The sequence below is a fragment of the Capra hircus genome, chromosome 9, assembly GCF_001704415.2.
Source record: "Capra hircus breed San Clemente chromosome 9, ASM170441v1, whole genome shotgun sequence".
In the NCBI taxonomy this organism is placed as follows: Eukaryota; Metazoa; Chordata; class Mammalia; order Artiodactyla; family Bovidae; genus Capra; species Capra hircus.
In genome coordinates, this window is record NC_030816.1 from 15,939,449 (window position 1) to 15,957,842 (window position 18,394).

Genomic DNA, 18,394 nt, shown 5'->3' on the forward strand with positions numbered 1-18,394 from the left:
GCACTAGATCAAACCATTCCTAAATGGTCAGGAATTTCACAAGTGTCTTCTTAAAACACTGATTGATGGGAATTGCCATAGTGGGAGTATTTATACTAGAAATCTGCAAATGCTATGTATCAGGGCTATTTTTCCCCCCGGAGAGCCAGTTTACCATCACATCATTGATTGGATTTCACCTCCTACCATACCCCAAAATCAGTTCTTTAAGTGGATTAAAACCTAAGCATTTAAGAGCAAAACTTTAAAAGTAGAAGAAAATATATGGAGGAAAATGTCTTTAAAATCTTGATACTAGTGAGGAGTTCTAAACAACAAAATCATGTAACTTTAGGATCAAGTTTGTTACATTTGACTATGTTATAAGAAATTTTAAAACTTGTTAAGGTGTCCTCAAAAAGTGTTAAGTCGCTCAGTCGTGTTCGACTCTTTGAAACTCCATGGACTGTAGCCTGCCAAGCTCCTCTGTCCACAGCATTTTCCAGGCAGGAATACTGGAGTGGGTTGCCAAATCTTCAGAGGATACCACAAAAAGAAAAAGGAAGTCCAGATTGGGGGATGTATATTGCTCCACACATAACAAAGAATTTGTATCCAAAAATACATTAAAACCATCTACAAATCAGTAAAGAATAGATAGATAACCCAATTGATGAATGGGCAAAATACTTGAAAAGGCATTTTATTCAGAAGAGGATGCCCCAATGGTAAATTACAAGTTCTTAACCTTACTAGTTATCAGGGAAATGCCGGTTGACAATATAATGAGACATTTCACTTCTCTTTATTAGTTAAATTAGAGTGTGAGAAACCCCAGGCTGATAAAAATGTGACACACAATTCTCACTGCTGGAGAAAGTTTACATTGGTTAAAACCACTTTGAAGAGCAATTTGCAAATCAGTAAATTGAAGACATCCTAGCACAGATTGCCGGTTCGGCTCTGACCTTCATTCATTATGACCATCTTTTGGTGGAGGATAAGGAGCGATGCAATCGGGAGCAATGGTTTGAAATGTTATTTCTTGAAGACAGGAAAGTTCACAATTACAACGTTTTTCACTTTACCTTTTTTGTAGGTCAAAATAATTTTAAAGATGTTTATAGCTTATTGGGTGATGAATGTCTCCTCGACAGCTCGTGACATTCAATAAATCAATAACATGTTTCCGTTGTTATTTGTAAGTCTTATCTAACTAATTTACACATTTTAAATGTGCAAACTTCTTGTAACATCTTAATAGGACAAGGTATTAAAATGTTAAAACCGCAAACAGTGATAGAATTGGAAGCACCCAAATGAATAGAAATAAGTGGGCTTCAGGAATAAATCGAGAACATAAGTGCGAAAGTGGGAAAACAAGACGCTTTTTGCCAGCTGAATTAGCAGAGTTATCGCGGAACGACAGAGGCCAGGAATCCAGGGCGGCGCGTGCGGAACCCAGCACGATGCCCTGCCCCTGCCGGCCCAGGCCGCGAAGGAAGTGACGCAGGCTGAGGGGCGGGGTGGGCTCTGCGCCGGAAGTGGGTTGTAGTTAGTAAATAAGCTGGGAAAGGCGAGAGAAGGTGGTGTCTCCATCTTGTTGGCATACGCTGCTCCTGCGACGTTGCGGAGATGGGGAGCGTGTTGGGGCTGTGCTCCATGGCGAGCTGGGTAAGTTGGCTGGTAGCGGCCTGAGGGGTGCTGGCGTCAGAGATGAAAGAGAAAAGCCCCCGAGCAGGCCTGGGTGAGGCCCGGCGGGACCGTGCTACCCCACCCAACAGGGAGGCCTTTCTTCCCCGTTTTCTCCCTGTCTCCCTTGGCCACTCCGCCACAGCTTCGCGGCCCTGATTCTTTGGAAGAGCCGAGCCGGGTAGCCACGAGGAGCAGTGGCCATGAGTGAGTGACCCGGAGGGGAGGTTCCGAGCTGAGAGCTGGTAGTTTTTCCTCCCCACCCGCTTTTCGTGAAGGCGATTCCCTATTCTTCCAGGCCCCTTTTTGTCCTTTATGTCTTCTGTCTGCCTGGGCCCTTTCTGCAAAGGCCTTAGGCCGCTTCGTTTGGTGGAGTACCCCATCTCTTCTCGTTATCTCCTCCCAGCGACCTCAGACTGCAGCACTGTCATCCCCGGAGGCCTCTTTGTTCTGTCGCGCAGACTGCAGTTAAATGACGGATATGTGGGGCAGCCCGGCAGTAATACTGATATAGTTACAGCCTTTTTAAATAGTCCCAGCTCTGCAAGTGAATCCTCGAGCTTAATGATATGAGAAAACTATGTATTTCTCAAATATGTGTTTGAAAAAGCTGGTCAGTTCTGTGGTTATCAGATACCTGTTTTTTGACAGAAAGATGCTTGTGTAATTGGACATCTCACTTTTAATTTGGTGTACGTTGCATTTTGATTAGATAGCGTTGTTAGAGTGAAAAACCATTCTTCATTATAGTGGCAGGATTTGTTTGATTCGGGTGGTACAAATAAATTTGAGTTTGATATAAACACTCCCCCATCCCCCAATAGACAAAAATTGACTTTACAGTTAATAAAGGTATTTGTAATATGGGGCGAGATATTAGGGTTCAAATCTTAGTTCTTTAACCCATGGTTTCTAAATTCTATTTCTAATAATTGCTTGTCTGACTGCCCAGATGACTCCATTATATACATTAGGTAGCATTTCTGTTGTTTTTGCATATCTCTTTTTAAAAAGTTTTCAATGTGGCTTGAACTATAAATGTTAAATTTTAGTAAAATGCTACATAGAGGTTACTCCAACCCAGGTCATTGTCTTGGTTTTACACACATACACATTTTTTTTTTTTTTCCTTGTAGCTGGGCATAGAAAACTGGTATATTTTTCTTTCTTTCAAAGCTGGTATATTTTTATCTCAGTCTGAAAGTAGAGAATCTACTTGAAACCATTGAGTATCTTATAAGAGGCATATTTAGGGTAATAATGTATTGCAAAATGATTATAGAATTGTTTTAATTGAGGAGGGTGAGATGTTGTGTAATTCTATTTGTAAAGTCAGATTTTGTCCAGTTAGCAAATGGGCATGTTCTTTATATAGTAGGGATACATGTTTTCCATTTTGTTTTCAATTTCTAGACCTGTGATGAGCAGTCTTTTTTGCCTTGAGGACGATTATGGTTAAAAAAAGATTTGGGGGATTAATAAAAACATGTGTTTTAAATCGTTTTAGTGAACAATGTGGGGAAAATTACATTCCTATTAAAATTTTTACAACTTAGTTCTCCACTTAGTCACAGTTCTACAGACACAGCCTTTTAGTTACTGTTAGCTACTAACAGTAGCTGTTAGTACTGTTAGTACTGTTTAGTTACTGTTAACGTGAAGGTGCATTGGAAAGATGGTAACAAGGAAACACTTTCTTACCTTCCAGTAATTAGGTCTCTGGTGGTTAGAGAGGCTAGGTGGCTAAGGCTGCTCATCATGGTTCTAGGCAATTCTGGTGATTTTTTCCCCTTTCTTTCCGGGTGTCTCTGTCTCTTTATTTCTGAATTGTTCAATTTTAGTGCAGTTCAGTAGCAATTAAAAGAGAATATGCCTTGTATTTTACAGATCCCTTTCTTCCATGATCTTAACAGTCAATATGCTCATTTACTTAGAGGTTTTAACATACTGAAATTTAGTCAAATATTCAAGTGTTCAGATCATTAACTTAGATCAGTTAAGCCAGAATGAAAATGAACCTCATTCTTTCTTTGCTCAAGTTTCTTTAGACTTAATCAGTTTTTACAGAGATTTTTTTGTTTGTTTCAGAAAATGGTAGAAAATGTCTGAACTATGGAAAAAAGTGTAAAAAATTACTTGTGATACTATTGTGTATCACAGAGATTGGAGTGTTTAATATTTTAAATTTCATTTTGTGGGGGTTTTTGTTTTGTGTTTTTGCTGTTGAGTGGTCTAGAATTAGATTGATCGTAATCCTTGGTTCAGGCATGGCTATCTATCTGATTGGTGATTAAGCATTTTTATAAACACAAATGGACCTGCCACCTAATCCTGTAACTACAGCATCACCAGCAATTGATGCTTACTTAAGTGCTTACCCCATCCCAGTCTTAAAATGATGCTAGTGAGTAGCGTCGGAGAAGGCAGCGGCAACCCACTCCAGTACCCTTGCCTGGGGAATCCCATGGGCAGAGGAGCCTGGTGGGCTGCAGTCCATGGGGTCGCTAAGAGTCGGACATGACTGAGCGACATCAGTTTCACTTTTCACTTTCATGCATTGGAGAAGGACACGGCAACCCACTCCAGTGTTCTTGCCTGGAGGATCCCAGGGACGGGGGAGCCTGGTGGGATGCCGTCTATGGGGTCGCACAGAGTCGGACACGACTGAAGCGACTTAGCAGCAGCAGCAGCAGCAGCAGCAGTGAGTAGGGTTGACTTTTTGAATCACTGTATTTTGTATACAATAACTATCATTTTTTGCCCAAGATGTTAAGTAATTGAGAAGAAGCTTGTGATTCCTGCCTGCTTATTTTGTGCAGTCTCTTGCTAGATTTTTATTTTTTAGTACAATGACTTGATTTTGTAGAAATGATTCATAGTTGCTATAAATAGCCAAGCAGTGCAGAGTACAAAATGTAAATGTCACCAACAAAATCCCACCACATTTCTGCTCTCTCAATGCATGCATACACATGGATGAATAAACAAATATTTTTTTAAGGAGTGGTAGCGTGCTGAACATATTTTTTTCTGAATTTAACAGAAGAATGGAAAAGTAAAGGAATTGCTGAGTGTTGAATACTTCATCAGGAGAGGTTATGAAAGAGTTCTCTCAAGAGATGTTTCTAGAGCAGTGGTTCTCAGCTGTCCCCGAGGGAACATTGGACAATGCCTGAAGATACTTTTCATTGTCACAACTTGGGATAAGGTGCTAAGAGTGTCAGGTGGATAGAAGACAGGAATCCTGCGAAATGTTTTACCATACACAGGGTAGCCCTCAACAGCAAAGACTTATTTGGCCCCAGATGTCAATAGTGCCATAGTTGAAAAATCCTGCCTTATCCTCTTCAGTTGGCCAGTATAAGAAATGAAATGAAATCTAAGGGTCTTAACTGCACTTTAAAAAATGACTTCAACTAAGCATTTTATTTTCACCTCTACCTTCAGCCTCTCTTATGGAGTTACGTGGTACCACCTATCCCTGATCGGTTTGAGGATCCTGTACAAATTTTGTTTCTTAACTTTTTTCCTTTGATGATTTAGAATTTAACTTTCTGACCTGTTAACTCAGTATTATTCTGTTTTTTTTAATTTGTTTACCTTTTAATTTTATTCCTTCTGTTAAGAATCTTTTATTTTTCATTTTATTGGTGTTTCTAAAGTAATTCATATATTCATTTTGCCAACTGTAACTAGAATTTCTTTGTATTATTTTTTATATGACTGTTTTGTTTTATAACCATAATTCCCTCAGTTGTTTAATCTTAGAACTAAACCAGTCATTCTTAAAGAATATCCTGGACTAAACTTACTGGAAATGCTGACTGGGTCCCAGCATTGTGGTTTAATATTCTCTCCAGTGATTCTGATGGAAAACCACTGTTCTACTCTTAAGTGGATTCATAGTTCAGAGCATTCTTTCTTAATTTTTTTAACCATAGCTTCTCTCAGTTTTGTTTCTTTTTTTATGTGTCATCTCCTAATTGACCAAATCGGGTCATCTAATAGATTTTTTTCAAAAAGAATTCATGAATGTTGAAATCCCTGAATTTTTTCATATTTAAAAATGCCTCTTGCTTTCTTGAGAAACATTGTGGACTGGTATAATAGTATACCTGTTCTTTCAGGACTTGAGATATTTCTATGGATTGTGTTCTGTCTTACCCTGCCCTGGTAGCCATTTCCTTTTAACATGTCTCATATACACAGCATCAGCAGCTTCTGCCTGGGTGTCTGAAGAGTTTTATTTATCTTTAAAATTAACCGAATATGTCTGACTTTAAATCTTTTATCACTTTTTATTCTTCTAGAAAATAGTGGATTTTTCTGAAGATACAGATTTATTTCTTTAAAGAAGTTCTTATTGTATCTTTGAATGTCCTTTTTGTTACATTTATTTAAAGGATTCTCCATTTTAAAGACATGAGTTAATTCTGTTACGTTGTCTTCTTTTTTCTTCCATATTATTTTTCCTATATTTTTGTCATTTTTCTTTAGTTGATTTAATTTATATAAAATTCATACTTTGTAGTGTGTGGTTCTGTGAGCTTTGACAAATCATGTAGTTGTGTAGCCACTAAAGAACATTTGTCACCTTAAAAAGTTATGCCATCTGCATTCTGGACAATCCCTGGGTTTTTTTTACAGTTTTGCCTTTCCAGAATGTCCTGTAAATGGAATCATACAGCATATAGCCTTCAGAGTGTGGCTTCTTTTACTCAGTGAATTAGTATAATTCATTTAAGATTCATTCATATTATGGTGTCTGTTCGTAATTTCTTCCTTTTTATCATTACATAGTATACCATTGCTTGGATTCCATTGCTCCACAGCTTGTCTCCAACAGCTGAGGGTCATTTCCAGATTTTGGAAATGAAGTAGCTGTTAGCGTTCCTATAAAGTTCTCTTGTGTGTCTATAACTTATTATTTTATTTACCTAACTATCTTGCAGTGGGATTGCTAAATCATATGGTAAATGTACATTTGACTTATAAGAAATTTTCAAATTTATCTCCAAGATGGTCATACCAGGTTGTATTCCCACCAGCAGATATGTCCTTCAAGTCTGTGGCTTGTCTTTTCATTCTCATAGTGATGGCTTTCAAAGAGTAGAAATGATTGTGCTTTCTGTATTGATCTGCTTTGGCACTTTTAGCAAAAGCCTCTTTACCATATTTGTTTTTCTTAACTGTTGTTCTGTTATTTGTGTCCATAGTTTTGTGTAAATTACCCTAGTTTGATTAGTGTTGCTTTCAAGTTAATCTTGAAATCAGGTAGTGTGATTCTTCCTACTCTTTCAACATTCTTTGGGCTCTTCTAGTTCTTTTGCCTTTCTCTAAAAGTTTTAGAAGCAGCAGTTTGTTGCTACCAAACACCTGCTGGAATTATGACTGGGCTTGGGTTAAATTTATAGGTCAGTTTGGAAAGAATTGTTACCTAAATGAGGAGTCTTCCAATCCATGAACTCAGTTTATCATGCCATTAACTTAAATATTTGATTTCTTTCATCAGTTTTTTTTTTAATTTTCATCATTTGAAAGCTGGTGTATATTTTACTAGGTTTATAAGTATTTTTGTTTAGTTTCACTTTCCAGTTGTTTGTTGTTAGTGTGCAGAAGTATAATTGATACGTATATACTGACCTTGTGTCCTGTGACCTTATTAAACTTCCTTGTAGTTCTGGTAGCATTTTGTAAGTTCTTTGGGATTTTTCATGTTGACAATTATGTGTGAAGGAAAGCAGCTTTATCTCTTCCTTTCCAAAGTATGTACTTTTCTTTATTTTTCTTGTCTTACTTTATTTTTTGTTTTGTAAATGCCTTTTATCATAGCATCTACAAGATAATTAAAGGTATCCTCAAGTCAAGCATATTCTGTTTGTTTGCTGAAAGTTTTTTCTGTTCTTCAGTTGCTCAGTCATGTCTCATGCTTTGTGACCCCATGGACTGCAGCACACCAGGCTTTCCTGTCCTTCACCATCTCCTGGACCTTGCTCAAACTCATGTCCATTGAGTCAGTAATGCCATCTCATCTTCTGTCATTCCCTTCTCCTGCCTTCAGCCTTTCCCAGCGTTAGGGTCTATTCCGATGAGGCGGCACTTCAAATCAGGTGGCCAGAGTATTGGAGCTTCAGCTTCAACATCAATCCTTCCAATGAATATCCAGGACTGATTTCCTTTAGGATTGACTGGTTCGGTCGCCTTGCACTCTCAAGAGTCTTCTCTAACAACTCAGTTCGAAAACATCAAATCTTGGGCACTCAGCCTTCTTTATGGTCCAACTCTCACATCCATACATGACTACTGGAAAAACCATAGCTTTGACTATATGGACCTTTGTCAGCAAAGTGATGTCAGAGACCAAGCATCTTTTAATTTCATGGCTGCAGTCACTGTCCACAGTGATTTTGGAGCCCAAGAAAATTAAATCTGTCACTGTTTCCACTGTTTCCCCACCTATTTGCCATGAAGTGATGGGACTGGATGCCATGATCTTTGCTTTTTGAATGTTAAGTTTTAAGCCTGCTTTTTCCCTCTCCTCCTTCATCTTCATCAAGAGGCTCTTTAGTTCCTCTTTGCTTCCTACCCTAAGAGTGGAGTCATCTGCCTATCTGAGGTTATTGATATTTCTCCCTGCAGTCTTGATTCCAGCTTGTGTTTCATCTAGCCTGGCATTTCACGTGATACAGTCTGCATATAAGTTAAATAAGCAGGGTGACAATATATAGCCTTGACACACTTCTTCCCAATTTGGAACCAGTCTGTTCCAGTCTGGTTGTAACTGTTGCTTCTTGACCTGCATACAGATTTCTCAGAAGGCAGGTCGGGTGGTCTGGTATTCCCTTCTGTTTAAGAATTGTCCACAGTTTGTAGTGATCCACACAGTCAAAAACGTTAGTGTAGTCAGTGGAGCAGGAAATGTTTTTCTGGAATTTTCTTGCTTTTTCTGTGATCAGCAGATGTTGGCCATTTGATCTCTGGTCCCTCTGCCTTTTCTAAATCTAGCTTGTCCATCTGGAGTTCTCAGTTCACGTACTGTTGAAGCCTAGCTTGGAAGATTTTGAGCATGCCCTTGCTAGCATGTGAAATGAGTGCAGTTGTGTGGTAGTGAACATTCTTTGTCATTGCCCTTTTTTGGGATTGGAATGAAAACTGACCTTTTCCAGTCCTGTGGCCACTGCTCAATTTTCCAAATATGCTGGCATATTGAGTGCAGCACTTTCACAGCATCACCTTTTAGGATTTGAAATAGCTTAGCTGGAATTCCATCACCTCCACTTTGTCCTTAGTAATGCTTCCTAAGGCCCAGTTGACCTCACACTCCCAGATGTCTGGTTCTAGGTGAGTTTTTAAATTTGTTTTATAATGAATGGGTATTGAATTTTTCAAATTACTTTTTTGCATTGTGTGAGATGGCCCTGGTGGTAATTTTCTTCTTCAGTCTGTTAATGTGGTAAACTAATTTGATTGAATTTCAAAAGCTTAACCAAATTTGCTTTCTCCGAGCTCAACCGCACCTGATTACAGTGTATTAACCTTTTGTATGCTTTTTTAAAACTATTTTTAAAAATCAGGTTTAGCTTTACAGAAAAATTGAGAGGAAGATAGAGATTTCCCATATATGCCCTGTGTCCCGATATGCATAGCCTCCCTTGTTGCAAACATTGCCCACCAGAGAGGTGCATTTGTTAGTTACTAAGCCTACACTAACTCATCATCATCTCCCAAAGTCTGTAATTTACATGAGTCCTAACTATTTGAATGTGAGCCAGTCTTGCCTTTTGGGATAAATCCCACTTGGTTGTGGTGTGTAATTCTTTTTCTTATATTGTTGGATTTAATTTGCTAATATTTTATTGAGAATTTATGCCTTTATTCATGAGAAAGGCTAATCTTTTATTATAATGTGTTTGTCAGGGTTTGTTATTAGAATGATGCTTATTTTATAGAATAAGTTAGAAGGTATTCCCTCTCCTTGTGTTCTCTGAGATTGTAGGGAATTGATGTAAATTCACCGGTGACCCTCCCTGTGCCTAGTGCTGTTTTGGAAGGCTGGTAATTATTGATTACATTTCTGTAATAGAGGTCTATTCAGATTGTTTCTTGTGTGTGAGTTTTAGCAGCTTGTATCTTTCAAGAGTTTTTTCCATTTATGTAGGTTCTCAAATTTGTGGGCATAGAATTGTTCATTGTATTCTTTCATTATCCTTTTCATGTCCACAGGACCTACAGTGACCTCTCTTTCATTTCTAACGTTAGTGATCTGTGTTACCTTTTTTGTTAGTTAGCCTGGCTGGGGGCTTATTTCTATTGATGAAAGAACCGCGTTTTGTTTTCACTGGTTTTTCTCTATTTTCTGTCTTTGATTGCATTGGTGTCTCGTCTAGTTCTTTTTTTCTATTTTCTTTCAGTTTAGTTTGCATTTCTTTTTCTAGTTTCCTAAGATGGAAGCTTAGATGATTGATTTTAGATTTTCTTTTCTGGTAAATGCATTCAGTGCTGTAAATTTGCCTAAAAGCACTGCTTTCACTACATCCCATAAGTTTCTGTAAACTGTGTTATTATTTTAATTCAGATTTTTAAAAATTTCTCTTGAGACTTCTTTGACTTCTGTGTTTATTTTAGATACGTACATTGCTTTAAGAATTTGGGGGATTTTCCAGTTACCATTGTGCTGTTGATTCCTAGTTGATTTGTAGTCTGAGAGCAGTCAGTGCTCTTCCAAGTTTGATAGTGTGTTTTATTGTCAACAGTGTGGTTTCGGTTAATATTCCATGTCATCTTGGAGAAGAACGTGTGTTCTCTGGTTGTAGGGTAGAGTGGTCTGTAGACGTCAGGCACCCATTTGATTGGTGGCGAGCGCCCTCTCCTCACTGATTTTCGGCTAGCTCAGCCTGTCCATCTCTGAGAGATACTGGAGTCTCTTTAAGCTGTGACAGTGGAGTCATCTGTGTCTGCTTGCAGTTTTAGCGGTTTTTGCATTCACAGTTTGATGCTCTGTCATTAGGTGCATAAATATTTAGAATTGATAACATCTTCCTGGAGAATTGGGTCCCTTTATCATTACGTAGTGTCTTTCTTTCTTCCAGGTAACTTTCCTTGTTTTGAAGTCTGCTCTACCTGGAACTAGTGCAGCTACACTTCCTCTCATTTAGTGTTCACATGTTATATTTTTCCCCCTTCCGTTTGCTTTTATTCTGTGTGTCTTTATATTTAAAGTGACTTTCTTGTAGACAGTATAACTGGGTCTTGTTTTTCGAACACTCTGACAGTCTGTCTTAATTGAATAAATTTAGGCCTCTGAACTCCAAGGTGATTACTGATAGATTTGGACTGGTATTTACCGTATTTGTTACTGTTTTCTGTTTGTTGCTCTTGTTTTTCCTGTTGTGTGTTGAGGGAGAAGGGTGTTTAAATTAAGCACTGTGTATGATTCCATTTTCTCTCCCTTTTTAGCATATCAGTTAAACATCTTTTAACTTTTATGAAGTGTTACTTCTTTTTCGGTTGTTGCCCAATTTATTAGTCCATTTGGGCTATTGTAACAATACCACAGGCTGGGTGGCATGTGAACAACAGAAATTTGTTTCTCACAGTGCTGGAGGTTGGCAGTCCAAGATTAGGGCGCCCGCATGCCTATCTTTTGTACCTGGTGAAGGCCTCTTCAGGGTTGCAGATGCCAGCTTGCTGATGTGTCCACATTTAGTTGAAGAGGTGAGGCGCTCTCTCTGCCTCCTTTATGAGAGCACTAACCTCATTCATGAGGGCTCTGCCCTTTGGACCTAATTCTTCCCAAAGGCCCCATCTCATAACAGCATCACCTTGTGCATTAGATTTTCGTCATATGATTTTCGGTCTGTAGCACTCCAGAATTTGAAATTAACATTTACAGCTTATCCACTTTGAAGTAACAGCGTACTACGACACTACACACTTCAGTATAATGCTATACCACTTTACAGCTAGTGTTAATACCTTATAATAGGAAAACAATCCTAATTCCTGTCTCCTGTCCCTTCTGCATTACTGTCATTCATGAAACGCACACACACGCCTATGTATCTGCACACATGTATGCAGAAGTATGTGTATAGGCATAACATACATGTGCATCTGTAACAGTACATTGTTGCTCTTATTTTGAGCAAACAAGTTAGCTCAACTAAGAATAAGAAAAGTAAGTTTTAATTTTACATTTATTTATAAAAGTAATTTTATATGTAGAGTTTCTGAATTATATTATTTTCCTCCTCTAGAGAATTTTGAACATTTCTTGCAAGCAAGGCTACAGTTTGGCAACAGATTCCATTTTATTTGAGAAAGTATTTCTTCTTCTTTTGAAGGATAATTTGCAGAGTATAGAACTACAGGTTGGCGGGTTGTTTTCTCTCAACACTAAAATATTTCACTTTACTCTTGTTTGCGTGGTGTCTGAGGAAAACTTGAATATATTGATAATTCATCTTTGTTTCTCTGTAGGTAAGGTGTTTTTCCTCTGGCTTCTTCCAGGATATTGTATTTTCTGTTGCTTCAAAGCGATTTATCTAGGTGTAGGGGTTTTTGTTGGTGGTGGTGTTTTTGTGTTTGTTTGTTTTTTGTTTGTGTGTGTGTGTGTGTGGAGGGTGGGGTATGTATGTCTGATGTTAATTTAGGGGAAGTCTGTCATTTAAAAAAATATTTCTTTTCCTTGTGATATTCACATTATGTTTTACCATTTGCAGTTATCTGACAGTTCTTGGATATTTTGTTGAACATAATGTCAGTATTTACTCTCTTGGCTTTTCAGTTTGGAAAATTTCTATTGATACAGCCTTACTCTCAGAAATTATATCCTCAACCATGTCTGCATTTTTCATTTCTGCTACTGTTTTTTGTTTCTAGCAAATTTTTTTTTGAAGGATTTCATTTTTGCTTCTTGTATGCTATCTACTTTATTCAGTAGAACCCTTAACGTATGTTATTTTATATTTTTGGTTTAATAAACTTAACATCTCTGCTACGTCTGGTTTTGACGCTTGCTGTGTCTCTTCAGATTGTGTTTTTTGCCTTTTGTAATGTCAGTAATTTTCCTGATAGCCAGACACTATGTACCAGGTAAAAGGAACTTGATTGTGTCCTGGTGGGGTGTGGGTGAAAGAGAAACATTCCATTATTCTCTGATTAGATTTTGGTCTTTTAGCAAGCTTATGCCTCTGGATTGTGAACTTCCTAATGTTTCTCAGTCTCCCCTCCGTCCCCCTATAAATGGGAGAGGATGGCTTGAATAGCTAGAGTTGAGTACTTCTCTTCCCCTAGGTTATTTATCCTCTAAATAAGTTAGACTCTATTTAACTAGTTTCTCTTAAGGTCAGGTGTTCAGAAAAAAAGTGTTCTAATATATTTTAAAATGGATCTCTCCTTTCCTACAAGAAGCTGGAAGGAATTTTTCTCTCATGTTTACTATGAGAACCTGATTGAACTAGTAGTAAAATTCACAAATCTGTAGGGCCCTTTAACTGGGTTTTCCCGGTTTTTTTAACTCAGACTTGTCCACTATGAGGCTCCAGCAGATCTTCAATTATCTTTCAGGATTTCCTTCCTGCACACTGGTTCCCAAGTCAGTTTCCACTTGTGGACACTAATAAGCGGTGATTCCCTGTCTTTCAGTCTAGGGGGCAGAGACTTACCCTGTGTCCTCACATAACTTATGGATCTTAGAACTGTTGATTTTTTGAATCTCTTTGCTGTTTTCTTTTCTTTAGGATGGAGTCATGGTTTCCAGTCTCCTTATTCGTGAAAATGGAACAGGAGATCTTTGTATACTTTTTGTATTATTCACTTGACAGGATATTAGGGATTATTATTTTTTTTTTTTGTAATGTTCATAAAGGATATCAGTATGTTGTTTCCTTGATTTTATATCAGTTTTGTGCCTCTTTAGTTTTCCGGAAGAATCTGGGTAGAGTTGGTTTGATTTATTCTTTAAATGTTCAGTGGAATTCACTAGTGAGGCTATCTTTGCCTGTGAAGGTTTTTAACTACAAATTCAGTTCCTTGAATAGAAACAGGACCATTCATCTTATATATTTCTCATCGAATGATTTTTGGTAGTTTGGATTTTTCATGGAGCTTATCTGTTTTATCTAAGCTGTTGAATTATTCAGTAAAATCGCTCATAGTTTTCTCTTATAATCCTTTGATGCTCACAGGATTGATAGTAATACCTTCTCTCTCATTTCTGGTTCTGAGGATTTGTATGTTCACTTTCTTGCTATTTTTTTTAACCTGATCAGTCTGACTAGGTTTCTAAATTATAATGGTCTTCTAAAACTAGCTTCACTGTCTTTCTTCTTTTCTGTTTTTTACCTCATGGATTTATCTTTATCATTTCTTTTATTCTGTCTATTTTGGCTATAATTTGCTCATTTAATAACTTAAGATGAAAGCTCTGGTCATTGATTTATTTATTTTTGTCTAACATAGCCACTTAAAACTGTAGGTTTCTTTTAAACATGGCTTTTGGTACATTCCAAAAATCTGATACCTTATTTTCATTCTGTTTCTTTTTGACCTCTTCTGCTTGTGAGTTCGACTGTGTTATTTAGTTTCTGGAGAAATAAATCCTTCGGTTACTGAACAGTATTTAATTCCATTGTGGGCCAAGAAAACATGTATGATTATATTTGAGATTTGAGATTTGTTTTATGGCCCAGAATACGCTCTTTTTTGGTTAAGTGTTCTCTGTGTTTTTGAAAATAATTTTTATTCTGCTTTGGTTAGATGGAATATTCCTTGAATGTCCGAGACAATTAATGATATTATTTAAGGTTTTCTATATGGATATTGAGGTTTTTTCCTACTTCAGTTAATGAAAGAGCATAGATGTGGACTTGTTATTACTCTTTCAGTTTTAATAATTTTTCTTTGATGCATTTTGAAGTTCTTTTTTACATGCAGAAATATTTAGGATTATATGTTGTATGTCTCCTTAATGAATATCCTATATCTCCATGTATGTCTTTTATTATAAAATGGCCCTCTTTGTTCCTGATGAAATTCTCTGCTCTGAAATCAACTTTGTCTGATACTGGTATGTGTGTTTATGTGTATATGTGTGTATATACATACATACACAGACACATATATACCCATACGTGTATATATATAAAAATTTCCACCAGTTCTGTTGGTTTAAGTGGGTTTCTTGTAGAAAAGATAGGGTTGGATCTTAACTCTTTAATCTGACAGTATGCTTTTTATTTAGTAGTGTTTAGTTTCTTCATACTTAATGTGAGTATTGATTATGTTTGGGCTTAAATCAACCATCTTTCTATTTGTTTTTTGTTTATCCTACCTGTTCATGGTCTCTTTTCCCTAGTTTTTGCCTTATTTTGGATTAATTGGCAGTATCTCAGTGGTTTTTTTTTTCTTTTGGCTTACTAGCTGTATTGCTTTGTTTAGCATTTTTAGACTGTAGGGTCACTGTAGGGTTTATAGTATTTATCTTTAACTTATTACACTGCCTTTGTGTCATAGCCATTCTGTTTCTAATTTATACAGTAGCAGAGTTGAATGTCTCCTTTTATAGCCTGTTTGTAACTGTCACATCCAATAACTGTACTGCCATCTTGGCTATTACCACCCAGAATACTTTGCTGTTTTGCTTTAAAAAGGTAATAATCTTTTCTAAGTAACCTTTTATATGTAAAAAAAAAAAATACACAGTTGACCATTTCTTTTTTGTTGTTGTTCATTTCTTTTATGTAGATCCACATTTCTGGTGTAACTTTCTTTCCACATTTCTGATAGTTTAGATTTGTTATTTTGGGGTTTTTTTCTGTGCCTAAAAATGTCTTTACAAAGATATCTTTGCTGAGTATGAACTTCTGTACTTATAGTTTTCTTCATTCAGTACTGATTTTTGCATTGCAATATTTCTTACTGGAAGTCTAATATCTTTCTTCTTCTTTATATAAGGTTCCTTCATTTTCTGACTGCTTTTAAGATTTTTTTCTGTTTATCATTGTTTTTAAGCAATTTATTTTTTTAAACCATTTTCTTCTTTTAACTCCGTTTATTTCTGTTTGGCTGCGCTGGCCTTTGTTGCTGCACAGGCTTGTCTCCAGTTGGGAGAGCGGGGCTGCTCTTCACTGTAGTGCACTAGCTTCTCACTGTGGCGGCTTCTCTTGTAGTGACGGGGCTCTGGGACGCCCTGGCCTCGGTAGGTGCAGCACACAGGCTCAGTAGTGGCAGTTTCCAGGCTCTGAAGCTCAGGCTTACAAGTTGTGGTCGTGCCTGGGCTTAGTTGCTCCGCGGCACCTGGGATCTTCCCTGCCCAGGGATCAAACCTGTGTCTCCTGAATTGGCAGGTGAATTCTTTACCACTGAGCCACAGAGGAAGCCCTAAACAGTTTATGATGTAACTTGGTGTGTAGTTTTCATTGCGTTTTCGTTTAGTTTCTTGGATCTGTGAGTTTATAGTTTTCATTAAGAACATTTTGGCAATTACTTCCTCAAAAGGACTCTCATGTCTCTATTTTTCAGAAGCCCCAGTTTGACGTGTATTAGGCTATTTGAAGTTGTCTGACAGCACTGATTCTCTGTTGTTTTTGTTCTAGTCTTTTTATCATTTTTTCATTTTGGATTGTTTCTTTTGCTATATCTTCAAGTTCATTTGCCTTTTCTGCAGTGTACTTTTTGGTTCAGATACTTTACTTTTCATTTTCAGAAGTTTGATATGGACGTAACCTTCCATGTCTCTCTTTGACATGCTGTGTTCTACTCTACTTGAGCAAATGAAGTATCGTTACAGCAACATAGTCACCAAGTCGTGTTCAGCTCTTTGCAACCCCATGGACTACAGCACACCAGGTTTCCCTCTCCTTCACTGTCTCTCAGAGTTTGCCCACATTCATGTCCACTGAATCAGTGATGCCATCTAACCATCACATCCTCTGCCGCCCTTCTCTCCTCCTGCCCTCCATCTTTCCTAGCATCAGTCTTTTCCAGTGAGATAGCTCTTCATATCACATGGTCAAAGTATTAGAGCTTCAGCTTCATCAACATTCCTTTCAGTGAATGTTCAGGGTTGATTTCCTTTAATTGGCTGGTTTGATCTCCTTACAATCCAAGGGACTCTCGAGAGTCTGCTCCAGCATCACATTCGAAAGCAACAATTTTTTGACACTCCAGTCTTTTTTATGGTCCAACTCTCGCATCCATACATGACTACTAGAAAAACCATAGTTTGACCATATGGACCTTTGTTGGCAAAGTGATGTTTCAGCTTTTTAATATGCTGTCTACGTTTGTCATAGCTTTTCTTCCAAGGGGCAAGTGTCTTTTAATTTTGTGGCTGCAGTCACCGTCCTCAGTGATTTTGGAATGCCATTTTTATAATTAAATTTAGTTATCTGTGTAATTTTCAGGCTGGTTTTTATTTGTTGACTTTGCTCTTCATTACAAGCTGTATTTACCATACTGGCATGCCTGCCAATTTCTTATTAGCTGTTAGATATTGTAAATTTTACCTTGATGGGAGCTGGATATGTTGTATTTTTTTTTTTTTTTTTATTCTTGCTATTCTTAGACATAGGTGAGTTATTTGAAGAGAAGCTTTTCAAAGTTTGCTTTTAGGCTTTGTTTGTGAGATTAGAATGGCTTTTTTAGCCTTATGGCCAGCTTCCGCACCACCCCCCCCCCCATACTGTGTAGTAAAAATCTTATAATTTTACTCAAGGATTATAATGTTTCTTCCGCACGATTGGTAGTAATAGCACCCCACCCTGCCCCCTAGAGGAATTTAATCAAATACATGTGCTGATCAGTGCTCTGCTGAAGACAGAAATGGAAGCAAACCTCTGCAGATCTCCAGAGTTCAATCTCAGTATAGCTTTCTCCTTTATTTTTTTATGTCCTGTGAACTCTTATGTGCCTTCACTTCCCTAAACTCTCAACTCTGCCCCAGCTGTGTCTCCAGTTCAGTAGACTGCTGGCCTCTGCTGGCCTACACTGGAAACTCTTCCCAGGCAGAAAAACTGGGCCAGTCCTAGACTTCACATTGTTTCATCTTTCTTAGAAATTAAGTATCCTAAATTGCCTGTTGTTAAACTGTCTGGAAAACCATTGTTTCATCTTATTTTTCCCCAGGGATTAAGGCAGTAGGGTAAGTCTGGTCACTGTTACTGTGTCTTGGCCTGAGTTTATGGTACTTAATCCAAAATTTATCTGTCAGTATTTTTATTTTCAGCAGAGACATTACTTTGCCAACAAAGGTCTGTCTAATCAAGGCTATGCTTTTTCCAGTAGTCGTGTATGGATGTGAGAGTTGGACTGTAAAGAAAGCTGAGTGCCAAAGAATTGATGCTCTTGAACTGTGCTGTTGGAGAAGACTGTGTGAGTCCCTTGGACTGCAAGGAGATCCAACCAGTCCATCCTAAAGGAGATCAGTCCTGGGTGTTCATTGGAAGGACTGATGCTAAAGCTGAAACTCCAATACTTTGGCCACCTGATAGGAAGAGCTGACTCATTTGACATTTGAAAAGACTCTGATGCTGGGAAAGATTGAAGGCGGGAGGAAAAGGGGACGACAGGATGAGATGGTTGGACGACATCACCAACTCAGTGGACATATTTTGGATGGACTCCGGGAGTTGGTGATGGGCAGGGAGGCCTGGCATGCTGTGGTTCATAGAGTCACAAAGAGTTGGACATGACTGAGCAAATGAACTGAACTGATTTTTAT

At 37.8% G+C, this 18,394-nt stretch overlaps 1 protein-coding gene across 1 annotated transcript in view; it reads left to right on the forward strand.

Annotated features, from left to right (window-relative positions):
* Positions 1,472–18,394, forward strand: part of SERINC1 (serine incorporator 1) — a 32,290-nt gene continuing 15,367 nt past the window's right edge. Inside the window, exon 1 of the mRNA XM_005684515.2 lies at positions 1,472–1,653. Within this exon, the coding sequence (XP_005684572.1) occupies positions 1,615–1,653 (39 nt within the window). The 5' untranslated portion in view covers positions 1,472–1,614. The remainder of the gene's footprint in view (positions 1,654–18,394) is intronic.